Source organism: Podarcis pityusensis (assembly GCF_964106645.2).
Source record: "Podarcis pityusensis genome assembly, chromosome: 14".
Lineage (NCBI taxonomy): Eukaryota > Metazoa > Chordata > Lepidosauria > Squamata > Lacertidae > Podarcis > Podarcis pityusensis.
Genome location: NC_138039.1, coordinates 23158161 through 23180357, shown reverse-complemented (window position 1 = coordinate 23180357; position 22197 = coordinate 23158161). Strand labels below are relative to the sequence as shown.

General features: G+C 46.8%; 1 protein-coding gene and 1 long non-coding RNA gene across 3 annotated transcripts in view; both read right to left on the bottom strand.

Annotated features, from left to right (window-relative positions):
- Nucleotides 1–22197, bottom strand: part of LOC308463352 — a 51833-nt gene that overhangs the window by 18679 nt on the left and 10957 nt on the right. The window lies entirely within an intron of this gene.
- Nucleotides 1–22197, bottom strand: part of CHTF18 (chromosome transmission fidelity factor 18) — a 40144-nt gene that overhangs the window by 14158 nt on the left and 3789 nt on the right. For both annotated transcript variants that reach the window (XM_080981624.1, XM_080981623.1), the window contains exons 5-19: nt 21203–21401; nt 20959–21048; nt 20316–20368; nt 18842–18998; nt 17965–18177; nt 16572–16669; nt 15601–15724; nt 15334–15479; nt 13014–13107; nt 12425–12523; nt 11639–11769; nt 10440–10611; nt 8702–8926; nt 6869–7018; nt 4653–4783 (exon numbers count right to left, since the gene is read on the bottom strand). In XM_080981624.1, the coding sequence (XP_080837750.1) occupies nt 4653–4783; nt 6869–7018; nt 8702–8926; nt 10440–10611; nt 11639–11769; nt 12425–12523; nt 13014–13107; nt 15334–15479; nt 15601–15724; nt 16572–16669; nt 17965–18177; nt 18842–18998; nt 20316–20368; nt 20959–21048; nt 21203–21401 (2082 nt within the window). The remainder of the gene's footprint in view (nt 1–4652; nt 4784–6868; nt 7019–8701; nt 8927–10439; nt 10612–11638; nt 11770–12424; nt 12524–13013; nt 13108–15333; nt 15480–15600; nt 15725–16571; nt 16670–17964; nt 18178–18841; nt 18999–20315; nt 20369–20958; nt 21049–21202; nt 21402–22197) is intronic.

The window sequence follows — 22197 nt, the reverse complement described above, 5'->3', positions numbered from 1 at the left end:
TTGTGCAAAAAACCCCAGTAAATCTAAGCCACAGCTATGCATTAATTAGACAAACCCTCTTGTGGCCAAATGATACACAACATATTTTGCCATTTTTAGTCAGAAAGCTTTGTTACAAAGATGGTGGCCAGCAGTGAGGTGGGGGCTCAATGAAGAGTAAAAGTCAAGGACCAGTGTCTTTTCAAGTGCTGTTGCCTGCCTCTCAAGAGCCAGAGTTTTCCACACACGGGTCTTCAGCCTTTCTCAGTGATGCCAGCCACCCAGGTTGCACCTCTTCCCACAACGAAATGTCTTGGTGAGTTCTTCCTTCCACGAAATGCCCAAACATAGCACCTCCTCCCTGCTTTCTGCTGGCAAGACTCAGCTTTTCCTCCACGATACCCTGCAAAGTAAGACAACGGAGCAGCGAGGCTCAGAGACTTGGCTCCTGGGTCAGCCAATTGGAAGAAGAAACCTGCCGGTCTCCTCTGGCGTAGACACCCAAAAATGCAGCTGCTCCAAGGAAGAACGGCTCTCTTGTATATGATTCTTTCTATCCAAAACCGGAGTGGAAGTTTCGTCTGCTGAGCTCACATTTGTGCCTGCTGCTCTTTGGCCTCAAATGGAGCGATGGGCTGGCCGCTGGTGGACTTTTGTGCCTCCTGGACCTCACTGCTTGACAAAGCCCACCCCGTTGTAAGTGTACTTGTCGCTTAAATTCCTCACTGCCTCTTCCACCGACGACGACTGCTGGAGGCTGGCTGGCAGGTAAATGAACAGATAAATTAGGCCGAGGAGGAGTAGGGCGATCACCAGCGGCACCCCCCAGTCAGTCACGAACAGAGTCTCCTGGCAGCGGGCTTGAAACATAGAAGCGGAAGGCGGGCTGGCATCCTAGTGGCCCGACGAGGAGGGGAGAACCGGAGGCATCTTCAACTTCTTCACGCCTCTCCGTCAAAAGCCAAAAGGCAGCTGTTTTCTCTTCCTCTAATCCGATTAAGGCCAAACAATCTTGGCTAGGCTGGTTTTGAGCCCAGCGGCGGGGAGAGATTCCAGTGATGAGAATATGAATAGAAGGCAGGAGAAGGTAGCAAATCAGAAGTCTGTCCCGTTGATCCCCTCAGCAGGGGGGCTGAGGGTGAGGGTGGGAGGTGGGCAGAAATATATCCGTGATTGAAAGGGTGGGGAGCTCTGAAAACTTAATATATTCCTGGAAAGAGTGATATCTGATAGGGATCAGGGTGCAGAAACCCAAACTAAGAGAGCTGATATGATACAGGAAAGAAGAAAACAGAAATTTCTCCCATCCCCTGAACACGCAGACATGAGAGCAAACCACTAAGCCCTTTGAATGAATGTAAGGGATTTGGAGTGAAAAAAAACATTTCTAGCTGTATTAACCTTGAACCTGATTTTGCAGAATGGAGGGATATTGTTTCTTACTTATAGTGACGGGCGAATCAAGGACAAAAATTATCATTAACGATTTGAGTGAAAGGAGCACCCAATGCAGTCTTGTGTTAGGACAGGTGGCTTAGAAGAAAGAATACAAAACTTGGCTCAATGGGAAATCCAGCTTGAGTCTTGACATGATGATTGCGGAAAAAACCCACTCTAACCTGGCTGCCTGGGGTGAGTTCGGGGTTGCCTCTAGGTGATTAGGCCTTTGGATATCGGAAGGCAATTGACCCTCCTACCCTGGCTATTTACTACAGGGCTGCAGAGAACCAGTGGCCTTTCAGATGCTGCTGAACTATGACTCCCATGAGCCCTAGCAAACGTGGCCAATGTACAGGTATGCTGGGAGTTGTAGTTTAGCAACATCTGGAGGGACAGACTTAAGACACACAGGAAGCAGGCTTATACCAAGTTGGACCACTGACCCATCTACCTTAGTATTGTCTGCACCGACTGGCAGGAGCTCTTTGTGGTGGCAGGCAGGGAGTCTTTTTCCCAGTCCTGTCTGGAGATGCCATCTGTGGGATTGAGCCTGGGACCTCCTCCAGGCAAAGAGAGATGCTCAGCTATGGCCCTTCTCACACTGTTTAGTATGGGAAGGCTGAACCATCTAGACCATGGAGGGTGGGAAGTAATTAACAACACAACCCACTAAGATTTTCTTACCCTCATCACTTTAACATCTAGGCCAACCTTGGTAAAATTACTAGTCCAGGAGCGATTTTACCAACTTACCTAGCTCAACACATTTCTATTAACCATTTGGAGACTAACAGAAAAAAGTTAACTAACTCTGGACAAGCTAACTGCTTCAAGAGTCGCCTAAAGGTGATTTTTTCCTTAGTGTAGGTGACTAAGTCAATATACAAGCCTGATATGGGCCATCTCCCACATTATGGTTTTGCTACAAGAACTGAAATGTAGAAATGTAGCACAACTCCAGAACGCTTCCCTAAACTACCCATGATTTCCACAAAACTCAACACATCCATGCGTGCATTCGCTCACAGGAAGAGAGAAGACAGATTGGGGGGGTTGGGAATCAAAGAGGATCAAACCTGATTAAGTGAGTGGAGAGGAAGTGGCGGGGGCTGGATCACAGGAAGGGAGAAGTGATGTGTTTAAAGTCGACATACCCAGAAAATGAAGAGGATATTTTCACCATCTGCTCAGGGAGGGCTGGAAACAACACGCTTGCTTCCAGATAATTTAGGCACAGAGAGAGAGAGCGTGCGCTTAAGCCGAATCCTTGAGTTTCTCTTCTACCCTGGATTATCTAATGTCACACGTGATGATGGCCGATGCCACCTCTGGGCTGGTGCCATATTAGGTCTTTTCTGAAAAGATCACCTGATAAATCAGTTTTAACTGGTTTTTATTATTATTAACAAACACAATAAAAAAAGGAGGAAGAAAAACACTGTAGTCAGAAACAAGGGTTCGGGGTGCTAATTTCAGAGGCATCCAAGGTCAAAAAAGCAGAAGGCGATTAAATGCTGCTTCTCAGCAATTCTGTACAAAACCTGCTAATCTCTTAGAATCAGTAATGAGATTTCTGCTCAGAGTCAGAGGGTCCCTCGTGCCTAAGTGAAAATCCGAACATAATATACAGAACGTGGAAGCAATGTGGATAAAAATATGACTCCCCAGGCACTGGATACAATTCTGAATCCAGAATTCAGATTCTTGGATTCCCAGCTTTTTCATAAAATGAAATGGTAGATCATGCCTGCCGAAACCTCAGCAGTCAGAGGGAGTGTTGCTGAATAAGACCTGCCAATTTATTTTTAATTATTTATTTGTCACATTTATACCTCAACTTTCCTCCAAGGAGCTCAAGGTGGCCTCCATACTTCTCAAGCTACCCTTTTCATCCCCACAATGACCGTGTGAGGAAGGTTAGGCTGAGAGTGAGTGACTGGCCAGGGTGAGTGGGGATTTGAACTCTGGTCTCCCAGGGTCCTGGTCTGGTTAGGGGTTGGGAATTAGCATACTTCCCCCCCCCCCCCATGAATAGCAAGGTTAGAATAAATTATGGAGGACTGCTCAGTCTCCCATGACTTCCACTCAAGTGTGTCCCAGGCAGCAAAATCTGGGCTGCAAAACAGAGGACCACTCCGCTTCCGAGTGAAATGCTGCCCCCAGAATGGAGTCACAAGGAAGGATGAGTGAGCCATGCTCTGAATTGTGAATGTCAAGGAGGAGCTCATGGATCTAGGTGCTCCTCATGTGGTGGGCGTGAGGAGAACAGCCGAGTGACCGTGTGTGAAATGCAACAAGATCAAAAGGTGCAAGGAGACCGAGATTTCGTTTCTGTGTCAAACACAATGCTTTTCTAAAGGGCAACTGTTTGCAGAGTTTACACCAGGGGTCCCCAACCTTTCTGGGCCTAGGGGCCCATTTGGAAATAGAAGAAACTGCTGTGGGCCCATTTCACAGAGAAAAAGACTGAGAGCGCTCAGAAAATACAAGCAAGAAGCAACCCTTTCTGGGCCCAGGGGCCCATTTGGAAATAGAAGAAACTGCTGTGGGCCCATTTCACAGAGAAAAAGACTGAGAGCGCTCAGAAAATACAAGCAAGAAGCAACCCTTTCACCACACACATACCCAAATGAGTAAAGTGGGGGAGAGGGGAAATGGAACCCCCACCAAACAACAACAACAAAAAAAAAAACCTGCCTGAAAAAAAGGAAGGGCACAAAACCTTGGTAGATGCCAAGGAAAGGTGTTGGCGGGCACTGTGGTACTGAGGAACCCAGGTTCACACCAACAGCTGCCACTCACAAGTGGCAGGAAACTGGACCCCAGGATCTTTAAAGGGTTTACCCTGCTTTGCAGTGGAGAGTGGCCCTGCAACAAGTAGTGATGGATTTATAAGCTGAGAAAAAATCCATGGAGCATAAGGCTATCAAAAGCTATGATGACTGTGTTCTGATGGAGGCAGTAGGCTGGGAATCACAGGCAGGGAGAGTGCTGATGCACTCATGTCCCCATCAGAACAAGAAAACAGGGTGTTGGACCAGACAGTCCCCAGCAGGCAGGCTCTCCTGATGCTCTTATACCAGGCATGGCCAAACTTGGCCCTCCAGCTGTTCTGGGACTACAATTCCCATCATCCCTGACCACTGGCCCTGTTAGCTATGGATGATGGGAGTTGTAGTCCCCCAAAAAGCTGGAGGGCCAAGTTGGCCATGCCTGTCTTACACAGTACTCACGGGTCAAGCGTGAAGACATACTGCCCTTCAGGGGTCCGCTCCTGGTGGTAAGTAAGATTATACGCCAACATGGTGTTGATTAGCTCCCCCAGCTGCTGCTTCTCTTTCTGACTGTACAGCTGGGTGTTCACCTGGAAATTGCAAATGGAAGACAGTGAGTAGGAATCTCTCTTGCTACTTCATGCTACTAGACCTCAAGGCAACATCTTATGGCTGACTTGGACTAACTGCATACATTGATTTGCTAGAGGATGCCCCTCTCCTGCAGAGCACAGGGACCGGCGGGTTAAATAAGGAGTAAGACGCACTTTTGGGTGGCCTTTCCTTCACTGGATAAGGGCAGAGAGTTAAGAGAGGACCCACACAGTGGGCAAAACTATAGCCTGGGGACAGCTTTGTTGTATCTGGCTGCCAAGGACAGGGTGGGGTGGGGGAAATGGCTGCCTGCCCATTTGCTTTTACCCCTCTTCCCTCCGTGCCCGTCTTTCCTTTCATGTCATGTCCTTTAGATTGCAAGCTTACAGGCACGGACGGTCTAGTTTTAGTTGGTTGTATGTAAGAAGCTCTGGGAGCCTTTTTGGCTGGAGAGTGGTGTAAAAACCCTCTAAATAAATGTAGGCACCCACAGGGAAACCCACTTACTCCAGAGCAACTTTAACCGGCAAATCTGCACCACGTGTGAGGAACCTCTGGCCTGCCAGATGTTGCTGAACTACAACTCACATCAGAGCCAGCATGGCCAATGTGCTAGGGAGCTGTTCCTCCCTACACCTGATCTAAAATCTCTGTTCTGCTGTTAAGAATTTCATCACATATGAATGTAAGAAGAGCCTGCTGGATCAGGCCAATGGCCCATCAAGTTCTGTTCTCACAGTGGCCAAACAGATGCCCCAATGCGAAACCAGCAAGCAGGATTTGAGCCCTCTCCCCTCCTGTGGTTTCCAGTAACTGGTATTCAGAAGTACTGCTGCCTCCAACCATGGAGTCAGGGCATAGCCACTGTGTCAGATTCCTACTCCATGAATTCCTCTGACCCTCTTTTAAAGCCATCCAAGTTGGAGTCCACCCCTGCCTCCTGCAGGAGCGAGTTCCAAAGTTCCACCCATCAGATGCAGATGTGCCAGGAGAACGGCCACTCTGCTACCAGCCTCAGAGTGCTTCGAGCATTATGCGCAGTGTAAGCAACGAGGCCCAAAGGACTCAAGCAAGCCATGCCTGCTACTTCTTTTTTGACCTTCAAAGATTCCCAACAGCCTGTTCATGTACCGTGATTTGAAGGGCAATGGACACCAAGCAGACAAAAGATTTTTGTGACACAAACAGGATGGCGGGGGAGAGAAGGACAGGACAGGACACCTGCTGTCATTTTATTTTTTCGGGTACAGATCTCATCCACGGAATTAATTGTTTCCCTTCAGGTCTTTGCTTCTGCCAGCACTTGCATAACTGTCCCCTTTAGCCTTGCAACGCAAGAAGGTCCCCTGAGGTAAAGCTCAGGACAGAGGACCGGGACGGGATGGCCTTGGCAGTCCACTTGGGCAGGGAGGGTGTCCTTTGCTCACAGTTTCAGGAATGGGCAGACAATCCTCACGTGGCAAACAAAAGCAGCTGGCAAGGGACACAGGGGTTTCAAAGGGTGACGAATGAAGCCTGTGGAATGGGGAGACTCACCAAACTAACATCGACTGCCATGCCCAGGAAAGCAGCCTTCACCAACCCAGTGGCCTCCGGATGTTTTGAACTACAACTCCCATCAGCCTCAGCGAGCATGGCCACAGTCAGAATGGCTGTGCTGACTAGAGCTGATGGGAGTTGTAGTCCAAAATTCCCAGTTTTCATATTCACAGGGAATGTTTGAGGCCTAAGGGGCACTCGGGGATAGGAACTGGGCAGTTCCACCACCCTCAGCAGCCGGGGTAGAGATGGCCAGTGAGAGGGTGTTCTCTGTGACAGTCACCAAGTTGTGGAACTTCCTTCCCACAGATGCACGTCTGGGAACTTCATTATACAGTTTTTGGCGGTATGGTGAAGATGTGCCTGTTTACCCTGGGCCTTTGACACATGTGATGTATAGTTTTATGACCCAGACTACTTTTGTGAATGTAATTTGTATTATGGCTGTGATCAGTCCTGGGACCTTAGGGTAAGGGGTGGGCAATAAATCACATATATATGATGATGAAAATAAAATTCTCATAACAGAAGGGCTTCCTTACCGGTCTCAGTTTCGGTGAGATAATCTCCAAGAGGAGGCAAAGGGCCTCAAGGACGAGAGATTGCGGTCCGGCACGGCTGCGGGAGGTTGGCGTGATCCCAGACATCATGGAAGCAATGAGGTTCTGCATCTGAGTCAGCTTCACCAGGGACTTGAGAAAAACAAAACAAGCGGCCCAAGTGAGCTGTCAGTCTCCAAGTTATGTTTTATCATCATGACGTGGAATGTTGTCAGACTTCCGCAAGATGTGAAAGCTCAGCCTAGCAGAACTTATGCAGATACAAAGGAAACTGCTTTGTACCTGGTCAGTTATTTGTCCACAGAGAGGCTGGGAATTGAACCTGGGAACTTCTTCATGCAAAACAAGGTGCTGGGCCACTGAGCGATGACAATAGTAGGTACACCAGCTTTGGAAACTGGTAAGCTCCAGGATCAAGGAGAAAACTGAACAAGCCTGGACTCAGGATTAATTAGGAATGCCCCTTGCTGCCTCAGGGTCAGAACAAATACAATACCTTGTTATGCAGATGCAATAGAGTGCAACAGGCTGAGTGGTAATGTTTGTAACAAATTTCTTTACTGGTTATTTCCTATCATACGAATCAAGTCCAGGATGTATACCATAAACAATCCTTAAGCAAGGGATATAATCTGTTTAATTAAATCCAATGAAGATATATTTCTTCCTTTCTTCATACTGTACAGTGGAACCTCGACTTACATCCACCTCTTCTCGCGGACGTTCCAAGTTGCGACTGCGGCAAACCCAGAAGTAAACACCGGGTTTGCCACGATTCGCACATGCGCGGAAGCGGCTTCTGCGTCTGCGCGTGCACACAAGCGGCTGCTGCCATCTACTCGTGCACAGAAGTGCGCTGCCACTGAATGTGCACGTGCACAATGACGCCTCTACTAGTGTCCGGCTTCGCCCAGCGGACGGGCCTCCGGAACGGATTATGATTGTAAGTAGAGGTTGTACTGTACATTCTTATTTTAGTTTATATGTTACAGTCCTTGAATGTGGTTAAGGAAAAGTCCCTGGAATGTTACGGACAATGATGAGTCTGGCTAGCACAGGTAGCAGACACAGGCAGGCTGGCTCAGGCAGCTGGGTAGGGTAGAGGGTAGAACAAGGTTTCAGGATTACTTCCTTGTTTCGCCCCGAAGGACTTCCTCAGCTATTAATAGTTCTTCAAAGTCTGCAACAGGTTACCTAAGTAATGATTCTTGGACGATTCTCAATACTGTAGCACCTTGCTGCCTCAGAGCATAAAGAAATACAACTACAGTGGAACCTCAGGTTGCTAATGTGATCCGTGCAGGAAGCACGTTCGCAACCCGCAGTGTTTGCAACTCGCAGCGTTGCATCTGCGCAGGCGTGGGTTGCGACTTGGCGTTTCTGCGCATGCATGAGCACTGAAACCTGGAAGTAACCCATTCCGGTATTTCCGGGTTCGGCACGGTGTGCAACCCGAAATCGCGTAACCTGAAGCATCTGTAACCCGAGGTACTACTGTAGTGCAGAGCAGTCTCACATTCCTGGATGAACTGAAACTCAGGTTTCGGGTTCTGCCAAGCTCTTCAATGCATGAATCTGAGCGATGTATAGGCCCGGCTAGGGTTAAAGGGACTGCAGGTGAACTGCATGGCTAAGTGTAAACTCCAACAAGCTCCACACACCCTGCCTCTTCCTTTTGATTCCAATTGGGCCCCTGGGAGTTCCAGATCCTGATCTCTCGCCCTCCCCACGGGATCTGCCCACCCCCGCCAAGACATCGCTGCTTGGCTTGTGACACCTGGCTCTGCCCACGACCACTCCTCTCTCAATACATGCCTCGTGCTGGCTGTTGGGGTAGGCCAGGCGGGGAACGCTGGAAGCGGCAAAGAGCAAGTGGAAAGCGACGGGGAGGAAGGGCAAGTAGCGCATGAGCTGGAAGTTCTGCCTGTGCAGGACTGCCTTGTTCACCAGGTCGGAGAAGCCCAGCCACTCCAAGGCCAGGCAGAGCGAGTCAAAGGCGGAGTCCTTTATCTTCATGTTCAGAAAGTTGTCATACAAGCCCTGCCAAGGGAAGCAGAGACAAGCCACAGTCACAACCATGCGCTTGTGAAACAGTCATGGCTCACCCCCAAAGAATTCTGGGACATGTAGCTTGTTAAGCGTCCCGAGAGTTGTTAGGAGACGCCCTATTCCCCCTCATGGAGCTACAATTCCCTGAGTTCCCTGTGAGAAGGACTGACCGTTAAACCACTCTTGGAATTGTAGTTCAATTCCTCTCAGAGCCTTCAACAAAATACAGCTTCCAAGACATTGTTGTATGCTACCCCAATTTCTGAGTGCTGCGAAGTTCCAGGGTTTATGTTTCCTTTGGAAATGAGGCACAACAGAAACTGTGGCATCTTCATGATACAGTGGTACTTTTGGATGAGAACGGGATCCGTTCTGGATCCCCATTCGCATCCTGAAGCAAACGCAACCCGCACCTGCGGGTTGCGATTCGCCGCTTCCGCGCATGTGACGTCATTTTGAGCTTCTGCGCGAGCAGAGAACCCCAGAAGTAACGCGCTCCGTTACCTGCGGGTCGCTGCGGTGCACAACCCGAAAATATTCATCCCGAAGCATATTTAACCCGAGGTATGACTGTATATGATTTATTTACACATATATAGCATCTTAGCCTACGATGGAGGGGCTTAAAGCATTGACACCCCAAGAGGTTCTGCCTTCTCCCCTAGCCACAGCAGCCTTTTGTATTCTAACTCACTCTGATCTGAAGGAGTTACTGCTCTCTCTGGTGAGATTTCTAATGGCTCATCACTTTCCTTTTGTTCTCCTTAATGGCCCATTCCAGATGATCCCTTGAACATGGGAAGCCAATCTGGCTTTACTTTAAAATGCTAAATCCAGTGCCTGTCACCCAGGAATTAGAAGGAGTGTCCATGAATTAGAAGCAGGGAGTCCAGGCACCCCGCAAATTCATAACAATACTTGTGTGGGGGGGGGAGCCCATGTCTGTATAAAACAGTATTATACTGCTTTGAATGTATGGTGTGAATGTGGCCAGGGTGTCAGCCAGTATCTTTTGTTGAACTGCAACCCCCAAATGCAACACTGAAAGGCATTCACAGAGGCTACCCTACAGCTCTGGGCTTTTCATCTGTATGAAATTCACCAAATTCAGAACCTGACCAACTTTCAGAATCACAGCTTTTAACTGAATAAGCTTTTAAAAGATGGTGGAATTCTGAAATCCACATGTAGTGTTTTTCTAAGTTTTAGGTTTCATTCTGAATGTCTTCAAGTCATTATAATTTTGCGTGCCTCTGTATCTGAAGAAGTGTGAATGCACATGAAAGCTCATACCAAGAACAAACTTAGTTGGTCTCGAAGCTGCTACTGGATAATTTTTTTTAAAAAATAATATATTTCTGTTTCTTAAGTATTATAACTTGGCCCAAGCTCTAGATAATATATATTTGGGGGTGGGAAGGACATGGGGAGATAAGGATCTGAACTAGTGGTCTGAATTTTGCTTTCTCACACCAAAGCGAAAAATGAAACACAAACTACATGCCTGGGTAAGCTTTTCATGCTCTCCTGAGGACATGCTTAGATGCAGGATGTGGTGAAACCTTTGGGCATTTGGATTAAGGGAAGCTCTAGCTGAGGTCGCATGGAACAGGTTGTCATCGCCCCCATTAGCAAGGAGGTGAGCCGGAATTGAAGGGTCCAAACTGATTCTCTGCCTTGGAACAGAAGCAGGAAGCAGAAGGGTTAAGATTGGTCATGCAGTTTAAAGCTTCCCCATGGTGGTTGGGAGGGAAAGGCAGGGGGGAAATCAAGCAACAGTGAACTTTGCGGTTGTCAAAATGTGGAGACGGGATTTCATTATGTACTTTTGTTTTCAAAACAAATAATTTTTGCTATATTTTCATAATTTTTAAACACCATTTAAAAAATAATCAATACCGTACAGCATACTACTTTACGTAAACCACTTAAATTCTAAGCAGTATTTAAGCATTGCCAAATAAGTAATTTTAAAATTTATCTCACACTGTTCTACCAAATACAGGTCCTCCATGCACAAACATCAAGAAAAAAAGAAAGAATCTGCAGCTTTTGACGGTCTAAATAACATAATTAAAAGGAGAAAAAATCAAATAGATGTCATGTCTGAAAACATTAGTTCAGTTTGCAAAATCCCTTGCGGCCTTAAAACCTGGTGCATTTTTGCACTTCTATTAAAAAATATACCCCAAAATCCACCTTGGAAGGGACAAATTGGCATGGAGAAAGTGGCCAGATAATTCCCCCCCGCCGCCCTGTAACACTAGAACTGGTGGGCAGCCAATGAAGCTGAATGTTTTTGGAGATTCAGGATGGATAAAAGGAAGTCCATCTTCATGCACTGCATAGTTAAACTGTAGAACTCATTTCCGCAGGAGGCAGCGATGGCCACCAACCTAGATGCCTTTAAAAGAGGAGTAGACAAGTCCATGGAAAAGACTATCAATGGCTACTAGCCAGGATAGCTATGCTCTGCCTCCACAATTGGAAGCAGTAATGCTTCTGAATACCAGTTGCTGGAAGCCACAGGAGGAGAGCGTGCTTTTTAGAGTTTGGGTCCTCCTTGAGGGTTTCCCCCCGTTACCCGTGTGGCCATTGTGAGGACAGGACACTGGACTAGATGGGCCATTGGCCTGATCCAATGGGCTCCTCTTAAGTTCTAAAGGATCTGCCGAATGAAGCGCAGAAGCTCCCCCTCCTCACCTCTGCACTTTTGGAAGCTGGAAGATCTCCTGCCAGATGGAGAACAGCCCTTTGTTCTGGTCTTTAGAGCCAACCTGCGTGGTCTGCACGGTCCTCGCGTTCAGTTCCTTCTTACCTCGACTGTGCAGGAACTTAGAAAGACAACAAAGGGAGATTTGAGGACATGGAACGGGGTTGACGGGCCTGTCAATTTCAGACTCTCCAAGTTTCCTCTTTTACTAAGCCCTTTTACTAAGTTCTCCACATTTTCACATCAGTTTGCAATAAAGTGTTAAAGTGGTGCAGTGGTTAATGTTGGAAGAGGACATAGGAGAGACCAGGGTTCAAATCCTCATTCAGCTATAAAGCTCACCGGATGCTCGTGGGCCAGTCACAAATAATTTTTACATTTTTATTTATTTTATTTCTCTCATGAAAATTCCTTGGCATTTTGGTGCAAAGTTCTCCTAATAAACACATTCCTCTATGCAGCTTTGATTAATACACACGTTTTTCTGAAAGCAATTCCCCCCTAACAGTGCACATTTTAACGTGATTTTCACCCAAATATGTGTTTTTGTACACATTTTCCCCTAATGTATGCACTTCTGTGCCTTTGTTGTGGTTAATCAAATAGAGAACTGCATCACAAAACTCAGGCAAGTGTGAATTTCAAAGGAGGGCTAAGTTTTGGTTTGTGCATAGATTCTTGAAGTGAGAATGAGGTGGTTCCTCATTAAAATGCAAACAAAATAGAAATTCTCGTCCATCCCTGATATAAGAGGAAAGTGGGGTATGTGAAGTTACCTGCAGGGTGTTAATACAAGAGCGAATGTCATTCTCTGCCTTTTCACACAATGCCAAGAGGGCCCCTGTGTCAGCCTTCATGCCTTGCTTAACGGTGATCTGAAATGCAAAAATATGTATATTAGAGGCAGCTGCACATGTGAACATTTTTTTTTAAAAAAAAACCTCAAAGCGGTTGGCAGAAAAGTTAAATATAATAAAATTAGCACTATGAAAAATTAACCCTTATATTTTAAGACTTTCAAAAAGATAACATAACAACGGAGTAGAAATAGGTTAAAAGTCGAATCAACTTTCCAAACATATACTGCTTAATCAACAAAGACCTAAGCGGTCTACACAAAACTGTGTAAAATATTTATTAAAAATAATAAAACTGAATGGATAATAAAGAAACATAATGAAGAAGTGAGCTAGCTTTTGCCAAGCTTCCCTGAATTGCTTGCCTGGCGGCCATGTTCCTCGCCACAGAAAGAGCCACCAGGCCAGGTGAGTTCTTTAAAGGCTGACACAGGTACAAAGTTCATGCTGCAGGGAAATATAGTCCCAAGGCAATGGAAGAATAAATTATATTGGGTCTGGGTCTTACTTCGTGCAGCCTCTGGACCAGCCTGGAGGGGGCCGTTGAGGGGAAGTTGAGAAGGAAGGCTTGTTGTCTCAGCAGACGCAGAGAAGGGACATACCTAGAAAAAGAGAAGAGGCATAGATGTATATTGGCAGGGAAATAATTTGTTTTTCGAAATATTTTTTTATTTTATTTTACAAGTGTAGAGTTATAACAATACAAAATGGCAATATCCATTTTTAGCGATTTCTCCGAATCTTTAGACTTCCCACTTTCCCCTCCATGGGTCCTATTATAAACCTTTTCAACTGCATATTATTTCATCATCCAGATTTTATGTCTCTGCATTTTGTCCATAAAATCTTCTACGTTACAAGTGTTATTGTAATCCTGCTAATGTTTGCATCAGCTGACAGTGGTCTTTCAAGTAAATTATAAAAATTTTCCCATTCTTTGTTGAAGTTTTGGTTTTCTTGGTTCCTGTGCTTTCTGGTCAGTTTTGCCATTTCGGAATAGCCCAACAGCTTAGTTGGCCATTCTTCCTCATCTCTAGTTTGTATGTAGTACAAGTTTCTGGCTGTCATTGTGGTGGACAAAAAGGTTCTGAGAGTAGAGTTAGTCAGGGCTGAGAGGAGAGAGGGCTTTTAGTCCAGAGACAGAAGAATACAGAAATCAAAGGGTGGGTGGGAGTGACACAAAAGATACACATGTTCAGGGTTTGAAATCTAATAACAGGATTTTTCAAGTTTCAGCTTTGAAAATTCAGGAGACTTTCTCCTCAAGATCTGGCAGGCCTAATGTGGGAAATGAAGTTTTTAGGCCCCTACCGATAAACAGTAACGATTCCCACAATGCTTTGCTTCAACCTCCGAACAGGTAGTGTGGCAATGCTCCCATCTGTGAGAATTTATTTATTTGATTACATTTATATCCCACTGTTTTCTCCAAGCTCAAGGTGACATACATGGTTCTTCCCCATCTGAATTAATCTCCACAAACACCCTGTGAGGTAGGTTGGGCTGAGGGCAGTGACTTGCTCAAGGTCACCCGGTGAGCTTCACAACCCAGTGGGGATTTGTTTTTTGTTTTTTAAATAATTTTTATTAAGTTTCATATTACCAAATTAAACACATCAAACCAATTAATCCAAATTATAACAATACATATCATGTAATCCAATTATTTTCCAAATTATAAATTTTTGTGGGGGGTACCCATGCTTCTTGATCGGCAGGAGTCCAATCCTCAACTGTTTTCTGCTGCTTTCACATTAAGAATGATATTTCCAGACCCCTCTTCTCAATCCTTGTCATTACTCATTTTCCTTTTCATTCACCTCTGAATTGCTCCGCAAGTGGGTTGAAAAAAACAGTCTGGTTTGTATTTCTGTGTGGACTTTGTACTGCTCTCTCGTAAATCCCAATAATCCAGGCATTTCCGCTCGAGCAAGCACTCGCCATCTTGTCGTTCCGATGAAATACAGTCCAAAAGCTTGCTCTTTAACTTTCCCGACCTGTTGCATCGTAAATTAGTCTTTTTCCAGGAGGGCTGCCCCTTCCAGTTCGCAATCTCATCAAAAGTAATAAATCTTCGGCTCGCCCTCCCCAAGACCAAACCTCCTGCAACACAGGTCTCGTATCAAATCTCCATTCTAACTGCGTCACAAAGAGAGCCCTTCTTCTTTATCCTTTACAGAGTAAAACCTTTAAATTCATATTATTCCCACACAGTTCATTTTTAGTCTCATTTGCCAATTAGTTGCTGTGACGGATCTTCTAAGAGGGAGGGTTATTAGTTAATCACATAGAGCAAAAAAAGATAAAAAGTCATCCCCCCCCTTTCAGTTCCGTTGCACTCCAATCCACATACCAGCATGTCTGTAGTACTTTGATGTAATCTTCCGTCTCAATCTTCTTCATTTCAGTGGTAAAATTGTTAGCAGATAAAACCTCCTGCCTCTCTTGAAGCATGTGCGTTATCTTTCACCAATTTTTTTCCTTTTAAGTAACGCAACTAGTTTCGCTCCTGGAAGTAGCTTCGGAGGAGTTCTGAGGCCCGCCGAGGGTTGTGCACCCAGTGCCTCACCCCCTCCTTCTTCCGAACTCGGGGGTGATTTATGGCAACAGCGGGTGAAAACTGCATCTCTCCCCCCTGGAGAGATGAGGGAGACTGATTTACTCCCCATAATCAGCCTCTAATTACCTCATGCGAGCTGGATAGATGTTAATATCCGCCATCTTCCAAGGCGCCCCTAGCGGCCCCCCACCCAGTGGGGATTTGAACCCTGGTCTCCCCCAGGTCCTAGTCTGACCACTATGCCACACTTGCCCAGACAGAATCTTACTGGTCATTGCAGATGCAGATGATTGGCCGCAGAAGGAGCCCTCCTTCTTTTCGTCTTTTCTTGCCGCTTGCCCCACTGGTACTCCCGCCCGATTCCACCTCTGCTGCTTTACGGTTGATGATGCCCAACAGCACATTGATGGATGCCTGAAGAAGAGAACAGGGAAGAACAGAACAGAAGGAAAGTTAAATTCTTGGTGGGGAAGGGATGGGGTCACCTCATGGCCAACACACACTCTCCACCTTACATGAAGAAATTCTCTCTCACCATAGGAGCCCCGTCAATTTCATCAATAATCAGGCAGTTGGGCTTCTCATTGGCTCCTAGCACAGACTTCATCTGGGTGGCTGCTTCAATCCGCGTTTTGAAGACATCGGGGCTACGGTCATCGCTGAAACAAAAACCTTGCCTCAGAAAGTTTGGCAGAAGTGTGCCGATAGAGGATAATTGAATTCCATAATTTAACTACGCTCAGCATTAAGAAGTACTTCCTTTTATCTGTCCTGAATATCCCAACATCTGCTGGATCCAAAGTTGGCCCCTTTTCTGGGGAGGGGCTGATACAGAATTGCTGGCCTGGAATTGTCTCCCAAGAGAGCTGCGTAGTGGCACCTTTCATGCTACTTTAAAATTCCTGCTGAAAACCCAACATTTCGGTGAAGCCTTTGACTCAACCTACCACCTCTCATGCCCTACTGTGTAAATCTAATCCGATCATGTGCATCTGAAACTACACACTGCTTCCTTGCCTTGCCTTCTTTTGCTGCTCCTGCTGTCAAATATTAGATTCTGTACTCCTCGAGGCAGGATCTTGTCTTTTTGTTACTCTGCATAAAAGCAGATGTGAGGAACCTTTGGTTCAGTACAACCTGAACTACAACTCCCATCAGGCCTAGCAAGCATGGCCAATGACCAGGGATGATGGAAGTTGTAGTTCAGGTTGTACTGAACCAAAGGTTCCCCACATATGAAATAAAGGAATACAGCCTGTAAGGTGGCTTAAGCCAAGCCTGTAACTTATGTCATGACTTGCACCCATTTCACAGATGTGACAAGGAAACAACTGAGCCTCCAAAAGGTCACCCACAGGGCCTAGAGGGGACATGAACCTGCGACGCCTGCATCTAGTACTCTAGCCACAGTGCATTTGTAGTCTTGCAGTGGCTTAGCCTGAGCGCACGAGAACTGCAGGTGGCAGGGAACGCAGAGAAAGGCAAAAAGCTGCTTGGCTGGCTCACCTGGCATTCATCTCCACTGCGTTGTACCCAGCATGTTTCACAATGACGTGAGCCAAAGTGGTCTTCCCCAGGCCGGGTGGTCCGCACAGGAGGGCAACCTGCAGGCAACAACAAAGAGAACATCAAAATCCAGGGCTTTACAGCAAACCTTGCAAGCACTTTTTACACCTTAAAAGGAAAAAGGGAATTGGAACATATTCCCCAAACATTTTATCCATGGAAAGGTCAGCCTCAGCTTTCACTTTGTTACGACCAGGTGTGGATCTAAGTTCCTATTCCAATTTTTGTAGTGTAAGAGGTTAAGAACAGAAGAACAGCCTTCTGGATCAGGCCAGTGGCCCAACTAGTCCAGAATCCTGTTCTTACAGTGGCCAACTGGATGCCTCTGGGAAACCCACAAGCAGGACTCGGGCACAAGAGTCTCTCTCCTCCTGTGGTTCCAGCAACAGGGATTCAGAATCATCACTGCCTGAAACCATGAAGGCAGAGCATAGTCACTGTGGTGAGTAGCCCTCAAAAGCCTCCTCCATGAATTTGTCTAATCCTCTTTTAAAGCCATCTAGGTTGGTGGCAAATCCTGCCTCCTGTGGGAGCGAGCTCCAGAGTTTAACTCTGTGCTGCATGAAAAGTCCTTTCATTTATCTGCCCTGAATTTCCCAACGTTCAGCGTCATTGGATATCCACAACTTCTAGTGTGGGATGCGTGTGGATAAATATGCATGGGATCAGCCTGCACATTCATTTTGCAAATTTTAATCACTGCACTGGCTTTCCATTTTGCACCTTCTCCCTCGGTGGAGAAGGGTATTCCAAAGAGAGGTCACAGCTCTCGTTTCCTCCACACTTAGAACATCAACGACTGCAGCTGTTTGCCTTTCCGTAGGACTTTTCCGGGCCTTTCCAGATCTGCCTGCTATGCGTTTACAGTGGTGCCCCGCAAGACGAATGCCTCACAAGACGAAAAACTCGCTAGACGAAAGAGTTTTCTGTTTTTTTAGTCGTTCCGCAAGACGAATTTCCCTATGGGCTTGCTTCGCAAGACGAAATGTCTTGCGAGTTCTTGCGAGTTTGTTTCCTTTTTCTTAAAGCCGCTAAGCCGTTAATAGCCGCTAAGCCGCTAATAGCCGTGCTTCGCAAGACGAAAAAACCGCAAGACAAAGAGACTCGCGGAACGGATTAATTTCGTCTTGCGAGGCACCACTGTACTGTGAGAGGCCAAGGCCGCGTGAACTGGAAATGATTAGGCCAAGCAAACAGCCTCTTATGGATTTTTGAGGGGATATTTGCTGAGACCTTTTGCAAGTGCCCTAGAAGTTGCCCAGCTGCCTACAGGATCCATGTGGACAACCCCCTGGCCCCAACGCCCTTCTCCACCGCAGCCAGCCTCCCTCACTTTGTATTTTGGTCGGTTCTGATGGTCCAGCTCAGCCTCCAGGGCCTCTTCTGTCAACTGGGCTTTGCTCTTCCATTTGCTCTGCTGCTCTTTGGGGTGCCTGGATGTCTGGTGAGCCTCGGTGCTTGTCTTGGGCTTCTTGGTGGGCTTCTCCTTCCCAAACACAACAGTGTCCCAAAGCTTGAGCCACTTCAAAAGGCAGCGGTTTGTGTACTGAGGGGTCAGAGAGAAGACGGTCAGGTCAACCTTCCTCAGATGAGGCAAAACACACAGAAATTTCCAGTCAGCTTCAGAGGCCCTCCTCTGAGTACCACTTATGATAAAGAGGGCCTTTTTGGTGGTGACCCAACTGCTTATGTTAATTATTATTATTTTTATTTGTGAGTTGCCTAACATAGGGCAGTCTTTGCACCAAAGCCTCCTGGCAAATTGCAAAGAATAAGTAGCAATACTCAGGTAAAAAAAGGGGGGTTAAGAAGGCTTAAAATAGATGGAGACCTGCACATTCTTTCATTAGAAACAAACTGCTTTACCTATTTTGTATTGGGGCCAGGCCCTGTTTCTGAGAGAACATGCAAACTTCCAATTATATACTATTCAGAATGTGTTTGGTGGTAAAACTGTGTTACAGGAGCACTACTGAACGATGAAGGAAAACAGTCTCCAATTAAACCTTCTTAGCTTCCACTTTCACCAGACCATTCCCCCCCTCAAGCTTTTCTTTACCACCACAGGGACTAGAAACTTAGAAAGGACATCCGGGTTCCCTAGAGGAATTTTATACTCAGCTGCAACTGCTGCACTTCTGCAAGGCAGCTGCAAGCTGCATGGAGAAATGGTGCCCCCTAAAGAGCAACGGTTGACAGTAAACTCTTACATCATCACTGAGCAATTCCACGTAATGCCTGGGAGCGAACCGATCAACCCATAGGGACCCCTGAGCCTCCTCCCCGTCCTCTTCCGCTGCGCCAGACTTCCCTTCTTCCTCACTGGGGGCTGAGGCTTCGATCTGAGTCTCCTCATCCCCAAGACACCTGCAAGAAGGAAGACTTACTTTGAAAGCACTATATTGCTGGATGGGGAGACTACCTATTGGCAGAGCTCAAAAACTTCCTGCTCATCTACTAGAACATCCTGCTGCATCAGGCCAATGCCTCATGTAGCATCTAGTCCAACATCTTAATCTCACAGTGCCCACCCAGATGCCCCAATAGGAAACCCACAAACAAGATCTGAGCACAAGAGCCCTTTCCCCTCTTGTGGTTTCCAGCAACCACAGAAGCATTGCTGCCTTAGACTGTGGAGGCAGAGCCTAACCCAGGGGTCAGCAACCTTTTTCAGCCATGGGCCGATCCACCATCCCTCAGACCATGTGGTGGGCTGGACTATATTTTTGTGTGTTGGGGGGGGGGGGGAATGAACGAATTCCTATGCCCCACAAATAACCCAGAGATGCATTTTAAATAAAAACACACATTCTACTCATGTAAAAACATGCTGATTCCCGGACCGTCCACGGGCCGGATTGAGAAGGCGATTGGGCTGCATCTGGCTACCCCTGGCCTAACCATCATGGCCAGTAGCCCTCAAAAGCCTTATCCTCCAAGAATTTGTCCAATTTTCTTTTAAAGCCATCCATGTTGGTGGCCATCACTGCTTCTGTGCGAGCGAGTTCCATAGTTGTGCTGAATGAGGAAAAACCTTCTTTTATCTGTTCTGAATCCAAGCATACGTCTCTGCCTGTGTATTTATACAAGGCTGAACTTGCCAATCCAGGAGAAAGAGAGAAAGGGCTCTAGTTGAGTGGTAGAAAGTCCCAGGTTGTGTGTGAAAGCCACTGCCACTCAGAATAGACAACCTGGGGGAATATGGCCCTCCAGGGCTTTATCTGGCCCTTGGACTCTCCCTGGGCCACACCCATTTGCAAGTCCTATCCTCCATCCCCTCTTCAAGTGCTCTGGCCTGGCTGTGATATGTCCTTGAGCTCTTGCCTGCTTGGATGGAGGACCACAATGTGAGAAGGCGTACAGAAACCTCAAAGACTTCTGCGCAGCGCTAAGAAGCTAAGAACTGGGTAACAACAGTTATCAGGATCAGAACAAACTACTGTACAAAAGTCTCACCATCACTGCTCCACCTACTTTGCCTCTGGTCTCACCCATCACTGGACAGCAGCCCCCAGAATGTTGCCTACCAGCTAATGTGGTCCTTGAAGCAAAGAAATAAACAAAAATGCTTCCCACCTTTGTCATAGGTAATACCGACCCATTTCAAGCAATGGCTTGACTCGGGATAATTCAGCTTCCTATTACCCTAGAAAAGCCTTTAGGAGGAAGAACCACCAAGCCCACCTGTTCAGAACCTCTGTCAGCTTCTGTGAAGACTCACGGATCTGTCTCCGGCGCTGGAATGAAAAGGAGAATATAAAACTAAAAGCAAAAACACTCACGTAGTGGAGGACGAAGAGTGTGTGCTTGTGTTGCATGACAAGAATTTCATCCTTCACTTTTAAGGTGCATCTTCATTTAAAAGCAAAATCTGAACTGGATGAAGCTATTCTGTACTTCAGGAATGTGGAACCTGTGGCCCTCTGGATGCAGTGGGACTACAATTCCCATCATCCTGGGCCATCCTGGGAGCTGGAGACCAACGACATAGGGAAAGCCACAGGTTCTTCACTGCTGTTCTCCATCCCATTTTGAGTGGGCTATCAGGAGCACAGTGTTGTCTCATGCTCCACTCCACTGTGGTTTGCTCAAAAGGGGTTTGGCTGATGCATGCGTCTACCAGGAGAGGTCAAAGCTCCCAGTTTGGGTACACATCTCAGCATATTAAACTCACATGCACACAGGTCTCGTGCACTTCCTTCCCCCTTTTTGTTGCACCACGACTGAAGGTTTAATTAACCATAGTTTCTTGTTGCATCTGAACTGGGTAACAACAGTTATCAGGATCAGAACAAACTAAGGATCTGAAACCACAAAAGGACAATACCTCTTCAGTAACTTGTTCCTTTACATAGGAGAATGGGACGCCCAATAGCTGAAGCGGCCTCTCTCTGTTCCACCCAACTGAGCTGGAGAGCTGCAGAAAGAACAACAGATTTTCACGCAAATTAAGTGCCAGTCTCGTCAGGAGGATAGAAGGCTGCCCACCTCCCCCTGAGCTTCAGCAGTGAAAGGAAGAGGGTGGATGTAGCGAGCTGTAGAAGAGCTCTGCTTCTTGGTCCTGCTGGTACCTGCGTTCCCATCCCATCGTCCTTCACAACCATGAAGACTCGGGTGCCGTCAGTGGAGGTCACGTTGATATAGTCCCCCAGGATGGGCGGTCGCTTGAGGACCTTCCTGCTGTATTTTTCTTCTGGTGGTGTAACATGCAGTGGGAACATGTCGCTCACCCCCGTGCCATCTGGGATCCCAAGTGCTTCGAGATGAGTCCTTTGAGGTCCAGGAAACACAAGGAGAAGAATCATCAGAGGGCTCAACACCATCCTTCAAAAAATGACGTCGGAACAGATTTTGGGGAACAAGTACAAGCACTAGACTTGTTTGAAACTTTACTGTGTTCCAGGGTTGCGTTACGCCTAATGCTGACCTAACACCAGACATGAAGTCCTCAGAGTTGAGGACCTCAAAGTCCTACAAGACCTTGAGGAGCAGGCAGTGCCTCTGAATGCAATGTGGAGGATCCCACTGAAGATCCCTCTGGGTGAAGACCCCTGAAACTGTCAGAGGAGAAGGTGGAGCAGCAACGCATTTCTCAAGAAGTGCTGGCTTCAAAAGCTTTGGGTCCAGGTCAGTGACAATATAGCATATGTCTATGGATTCAGAGTTAGTCTACTCATGCATAAAAAATCCCTGACACTCCTTCACTGCTGGAAGCTGAGGTTAGGGTGTGGTCTAGGAGGCCTGCATATATAAGGCCTCCATCTTTAACCTTTCTGTTGCTGGAAACAATACTGGTCTCTCCTCCTTGCTGAACTCCCTGTGATATTGTCCTTAGGTTGTTTCCTGACAACGTTTCTGCATAATGTTTAGGACCTCGACTGATTCTCTGTGCTTTACACATTGGGCTTGTTAAGATTATGATGCACCTTGAACCCTGCTCTCTTAGGTGTTTTGGTAAAAGGCTTTATTCTCTTTGAACTGAGACCCTAACCCCCCGCCCCTCAGGGCCCCATCTGGAGGACAACAAGCTGGGGAGCCTGTACGTTGCTGGGACTACCCAAATCAG